General features: G+C 47.0%; 1 protein-coding gene across 1 annotated transcript in view; it reads right to left on the bottom strand.

Annotated features, from left to right (window-relative positions):
* Positions 1-6,742, bottom strand: part of ALDH7A1 (aldehyde dehydrogenase 7 family, member A1) — a 40,517-nt gene extending 33,775 nt beyond the window's left edge. The window contains exons 1-3 of the mRNA XM_005875842.2: positions 6,589-6,742; positions 5,229-5,282; positions 4,613-4,678 (exon numbers count right to left, since the gene is read on the bottom strand). Of these exons, the coding sequence (XP_005875904.1) occupies positions 4,613-4,678; positions 5,229-5,282; positions 6,589-6,696 (228 nt within the window). The 5' untranslated portion in view covers positions 6,697-6,742. The remainder of the gene's footprint in view (positions 1-4,612; positions 4,679-5,228; positions 5,283-6,588) is intronic.
* Between the last annotated feature and the right edge of the window lie 6 nt (positions 6,743-6,748).

The raw sequence follows: 6,748 nt of genomic DNA, 5'->3' as shown, positions 1-6,748 counted from the left end.
GATCACAGTACATTTTAAAATATCACTCTAATTGTAATATAGAAAATGGATCAGAGGGAAACAAGGATCAGATAGGAAGACCATTAGGCCAGACCAGAGGTAGTGGCTGCCTGGACTACAAAAATGGCAGCAGAGAGAAATGTAATTTAAGATGTTCAAGACTTGAGCCCGGCCAGTGTGTCTCAGTGGTTGAGCACTATCCCATGCACTAGGAGGTCGCCGGCTGATTCCTGATCAGGGCACATGCCCAGGTTGCCAGCTCAATCCCCAGTGGGGGGCGTGCAGGAGGCAGCCAATGGATGTTTCTCTCTTATCAATGTTTCCATCTTTCTCTCCCTCTCCTTTCTTCTCTCTGAAATCAATAAAAACACATTTTTAAAAAAAGATGTTCAAGACTTGATAATTTAAAATTGATTCTCAACCCTGATTATTCAGAGGAAGGGAGAGAAAGAGAAACATTGATGTGAGTGCGAAACATCCATCGGCTACCTACTTACTGCACACTCCCTATCCCTACCAGGGATGGAGCCCACTGGGAATCGAACTGCACAACCAACTCACCCACACTGGTCATAGCTAGATTCCAGTTTAGGCCACTCAAATCTGACATCTTTTTTGTTGTTGTTATTATTCCTCACCCAAGGATATTTTTTCCATTGATTTTTTAGGGAGAGTAGGAGGGAGGAGAGGAGTGGGGAGAGAGAGAAACATCAATGTGAGAGACACACATCAATTGGTTGCCTCCTGCATGTGCCCTGACCTGGGCTGGGGATCAAACCTGCAATCCAAGTAAGTGCCCTTGACCGGGAATTGAACCCACAACACTCTAACCACAGACATGCCAGCCAGGGCTGGCATTCCCCTCCCCCTTCCTACCCCTTCTCCCCCCAGCTTCCCAGATGATTTGCACAAAAAGCAAGAGTTGAGAACCTCAGGATTAGGTTTGGAAAAGTGAATGAGGGGGGTGTGGGAAACAAGGAAGAAAGCTACATCTCCAGTGGGAGCTTGATCAGGCCTTGCATAACCGGGCATCAATACTCTCAGACCCTCCTGAGGTGGCAGCCAGAGTCCTCGTCCCTGCACACTTCACCGTGAAGTCACATTAAGAATTAGGAGGGGCCCCCCAGCTTCCCAGATGATTTGCACAAAAAGCAAGAGTTGAGAACCTCAGGATTAGGTTTGGGAAAGTGAAGCGAGGGGTGTGTGGGAAACAAGGAAGAAAGCTACATCTCCAGTGGGAGCTTGATCAGGCCTTGCATAACCGGGCATCAATACTCTCAGACCCTCCTGAGGTGGCAGCCAGAGTCCTCCTCCCTGCACACTTCACCCGTGAAGTCACATTAAGAATTAGGAAGGGTGCCGAAACCGGTTTGGCTTAGTGGATAGAGCGTCAGCCTGCGGACTGAGGGGTCCCAGGTTCAATTCCGGTCAGGGGCATGTGCCTGGGTTGCGGGCACATCCCCAGTAGGGGATGTGCAGGGGGCAGTTGATCGATGTTTCTCTCTCATCGATGTTTCTGACTCTCTATCTCTCTCCCTTCCTCTCTGTAAAAAATCAATAAAATATATTTTTAAAAAAAAAGAATTAGGAGGGAAGTGTTAGCTGAGCCTTTGAGGAATTACTACAATGACACCATGATAAAGACTGCCAGGTATCTGGTACTCCTGCATTCCGCTAAAGATGGCCCCTTAACAGTTCCCGCCCCGAAGGGAGGGAAGAGGCTCTGGCCCTCACCAGAGATGGAGAGGACACACGAGGATGCAGAGGGGCAGAAACAGGCTCATGAGAGAAAGCAGCATCTGGAACCAACCAGGTTCTCTGTGGCAAGTTCCAGTTCAGAGGAAGAAATCAGTTCTTACAACTAGTCTTCTGCATTTTTATACTTTGTTCCTTTTCCCTTCGAGGGAAATGTTTCCTTTGAAAAATTCCCGGCTTAACTTAAATGAACTAAATGATACAGTAGTTTGTCCTCACACAGGCAAGGCCAACCGATGGGAGGCACAGTTAGGAAAGTCTCTCTCGTCCCTAAACTTTGAACTCAATTGCTTAACGCGAATTCCAGCAAGTGGATCCCCAACTGACTCTACCATCACCCAGAAAAGCAACCTGTTCCCACTTGGCAGCCCCCATTCTCCTGGGAAGTCTGAGAAGTCTGAGGAAGGATGTAAGGCGCAGAGTCCGGCACTGCTGAGTAAGAGCAGGCTCCCAAACGAGGCCCTGGCAGGGAAAACACCAACCAGGCACAGCCCAGAACTAACGTCACACGGCAGCTGCCACCCTAGAGCAAAGAGGGATGTGCAGGCCGGTTCAGGAGAAAAGACCCCAATGCCGGGCAGGGGCCTGCAGGAGGCAGCCGATCGATGTTGATGCTTTCCTCTCTCTCCCTCTCCCTTCCTCTCTCTCTAAAAAAATCAATGAAAACATATTTTAAAAAAAGAAAAGATCCTGAATTCACACTAAGTCTTTTCTCAAACACGATTATATTTGCCCTGGGTAAATACACACACATAATAGATGTTTCTGGTCAAATGTTTCACAGGCATTCAAAATAGTGTATAAAAGGGTGAAATCCTAATATAAATGATGAACTTTATATATTTAATGATAGTGTATCAATATTGGCTCACCAACTGTAAGAAATGTCTCACACTAATGCAATATGTTAATAAACTTGTGGAGCATGACGGGAGCGGGGGGAGCTCCACACCTTCTGTGCCACCCCAGAATGTGCCCCTTAGACAAGTGGATTGCTTTGTGCTGAAGGCATTCAAGACGCAGCAGACTCAAGAAAAGTATTTGTATTGAGAAGGTAAATTTGATTATCTTGTTTACTGCATCATCCAATTTTTTTTTTAAAGTGGGAAATGTACCTTTATGATCAGAAAGAAAAGTTACTTTTAAAGCATGACAATGAATGACGCTGCCCTGGACACTATTCTCTATGCAGGTGGGGGAACTTTACTTAGCTTACTGTTGACTTTTGGAAGTGGTATCTTCCTGCTCAGGCATATTTTTATTATGTATAATGGAACCCTCAGTCTAAGAATTAGTTAAATCAGCAGAAAAATGTTCCTCAATCTTTGCACATTAGAGGTCTCTCAGCAAACAACAAAGCTACATCCAACCCAGGGCCCCCCTGGAGAGCCTGCCCCTCCCCAAGGACACCCCCCACCCCCCACCCCCCAGCAATCACTGATTCAGCGAAAACATTCAGCTCAACAGTTCCAGACCCGGCAGCACGTGCTTTTACCACTGGCAGGCAGAGGTTTGCCACGTGCCAGGCTCTCCTGTAAGCATTTTACGTGATTGACTCAGTCTACCTCCGTGATAACACAGGAAGTGGGCAGACAGTCTCCCCTTTTTACATGACAAAGCACACTGAGGTGAATTTCCCCAGGGGTAGAGCTGGGTTAACCCCAGGATATTCCTCCAGCCACAGGCCTAGAATTTCTGGTGGCAGACCAAAAGGGATATTCAGGGTGAGGTGAGGGAGGATTAGGAAATCCAGGCTAACCCTGTTCTTTACTCTCCCCTCCTCCAGAGAACTGGCCCTCACCTAGTGACAGCTAAGCGGGGCCAAACTCCACTCTGTCCCTACATTTGCTCATATAACCCCTGGTGGACTCAGAGGTGGAGGAGGCAGAACCCACCTCAAAGCCTTTAGACCAGTGGTTCTCAACCTTCCTAATGCCGCGACCCTTTAATACAGTTCCTCATGTTGTGGTGACCCCCAATTTCATTGTTACAAATTGAACATAATTAAAGCATAGTGATTAATCACAAAAACAATATGTAATTATATATGTGTTTTCCGATGGTCTTAGGCGACCCCTGTGAAAGGGTCGTTCGACCCCCAAAGGGGTCTCGACCCACAGGTTGAGAACCGCTGCTTTAGACAGTTTAGGAACTCCAGCCCCTGCCCTTTGGAAGGGCAGCCACCACTGCCCTGTGAACCAGAAATGTGAACCTATTTCTGAGAAACTCCCCATTCACCTCCCATAGAGCTGGTGGGGAGGGAGAAGAAGCAAATGAGTATTTTTATTTTTTTAGAGAGAGGGGGGTAGATAGAAACATCCATCAATCAGCTGCCTCCTGCACACCCCTTACTGGGGAAGCCTGGTTATGGGCCCTGACCAGGAATCAACCTGCAACCTTTCCGTTCACCGGAGAGGACCAACCAACTGAGCCACGTCGCCAGGGCTATTAGTAAGAGTTTTAATCCATTTAAAATTACCCACTGATGCTCTGGCCTGTGTGACTCAGTTGGTTGGAGCGTTGTCCCGTACACCAAAAGGTGGAAGGTTCGATTCTTGGTCAGGGCCCACAACCAGGTTGCAGAGTCGATCCATGGCTGGAGTGTGTGTCAGAGGCAATCGATGGATGTTTCTCTATTTCTCTCTCTAAAAAGCAATAAAAATAACAATAACTTTTTTTAACTACCCATTGACACTGAAGGCCCAATATGTAAAAGGCACTATTCTAAGACTATAGCAGAGATTATCAAAGCCCCCAAAGGGCTCCCCTTTCAGCCAGGGGCACTGGCCTGCTCATCAGATGCTTCTTTACCTCATGGCACTACAGTAAGTAATCATGCCATGGCCTCCGTACTTACATCGGCCCAGATTCTCCATGCTTCTCTTGCTTTCTTTACAGTTTCTTCATAGTCAGCCACACTAGCCTACATTAAGAATTAAGGGGGGGAGAAGAGGGTGTAACAAACAAAAAAAAAAGAATTAGGTGGAGACAAAGGGAAAAGTGATGATCTCCTAAGAACACACAGACTATTTTGGAAAATAATTGGAAATCTCTGTGTGGCCCTAAAATTTGTGGTATGAAATTATTTTCATGGCCCATGCTTCCCCAAACTCGCTGGAACCCAGTAAGTAAGACAGGTAGAATCTAGGTGTGCTTTTTGTCTGTTAGCCGTATCTCAAACAACACCTGAGGCGTATTGGAATATCAGAACCTCGGGCTCCAACCCGATTTATGGGAACTTCGTTCTAGGAGTCCCCAGGTGATTCAGAAGCAAGGGACCCCCTCTCTCCTAGTCCTCCTTATGGTTCACCTTTTCTAGGGCGCACACACCTCCACTGGGAAGAGTGGACAGTCTTAAATTTAAATGTCAATGAAAAAGAAACATTGTTCTTTGACTTTGTAATTTCCTATGGCTCTTGATCACTCCCAATAACTCCAAGTAGACGGTTTGCATGAAAAACAGAAGTACTCACCTGTCGGACTCTTGCTATTGGCTCATTGTTAGCAGGACAATAGGTCGTGATCACCTAAAAACAAAAAAATGGCAATCATATGTAGAAAATGTAAGCCCATCCAAATTAGGGGAACAGACCAAATGAGGGAAGAAAAAAAGGAGGAAGAAAAAAGACGAAGATAAAATATCCAATCTCGGAACCTTAACTTCTGTTACAAATAAGCCACTCTACAAAGCTTTTTCATTTTGACCTAAACATTTAGAACCATCTTGCTGCAAAACCCTCTCTTGCCATCTAAGTATTAGGTACATTAACAAAAATCTAAATGTAACCTGTTATTTCGTCCCGTTTTCCATTAACAGACCAAAATCAAGTTTTACGTATTTTCTCTCCCTTATGCTGCCCACCCTCTGGTCATGAGATAAAATAGCCAAAGCCAAACAACTATGGGCAAGGCCTGTGTCCGCACAAACTGAAACGATCAACAGAAAGAAAAGAAAAAATCATCAAGGCATAACTATTATTAAAATTTTTTCTTTTGAAAAGGCCTTCAGGAGGAAATAGATTATCCAAGAAGCTAATGACTAGATGCCATGGGAAAAACAACAATTGGCAACTACCAATTGAGTGGGGTGTATTAAAACCACCTGAATCTCCCACAACCACTAAAGGGAAGGCGTTTCCTCTAACAAAACACGTTCATTATATAACATGCACGACGTCCGTGGCATGTTATATAATGTTTTATTCCAAAAACTTTCTTCCCTAAGCGACTCTCAAAAGATCTAGGGATAAGTGCTTTGCCTTTCCATTGTATCCTGGAGAACGTTTTATGGAGCGCTAACTGGACGCCAGGCACGGTGCTGGGCTCTGGAAACAAATGCGAGAAAACCGGTCCTGGGGAAAACAAGGGTTTCAGGAAGTCTGAGCTTGCAAACCCCACAGGGATTCAGAAACAAGACAGTGCGACGCTGTATTTATTGTAGAGCATTGCCCCTGGCGCAGATGTCACATCTCAGGAGCCACAGTCAAGCGCAAAATTAAGGTAACTTCCGCCGTTAAGCATGCGGCGTTTCTCACTGCAGATGGCAGAACTCGGCCCTAAGGCTGTAAATATGCGTGAAAAGTCTAACCCCAACAGCCCCAACCAACCCCAACCAGCCCCAAAATGGCATGGAACCGACTCCACAGCGCACAAGGGCCTAACGTCTAGGGGTGTTTTAAGGCACCCTGCTCGGAGAAACTTTTCCGGTGGAGCTCGAAACTTTCCACCCGTTCAACCGCCTACAGCAGCAGCGGGAGTCGGGCTGAGCAGAGCCCGCCGGCCTCCCGCGGCGAACGGAGCCTCCGGCAGAGATTTCCCCGGGCGCCCGCGTACCTCGCCCCGGCCGCCCCAGCTTCCATTGTACACGCCCTCGTTCTCCTCGCGGAGCCCCAGCTCCTTCAGCCACGCGTACTGGGGCTGGTGGATGAGCAGAGTGGACATGAAGGCGGCCGGCCTGCTCCAAGGTCCCGAGAGCTTGCTCCGCCCGGCAAAG

This window comes from Myotis brandtii, unplaced genomic scaffold, assembly GCF_000412655.1.
Source record: "Myotis brandtii unplaced genomic scaffold, ASM41265v1 scaffold470, whole genome shotgun sequence".
NCBI classification, from domain to species: Eukaryota; Metazoa; Chordata; class Mammalia; order Chiroptera; family Vespertilionidae; genus Myotis; species Myotis brandtii.
Note: the sequence above shows the minus strand (reverse complement) of the source record. Positions and strands in the feature narration are given on the sequence as shown.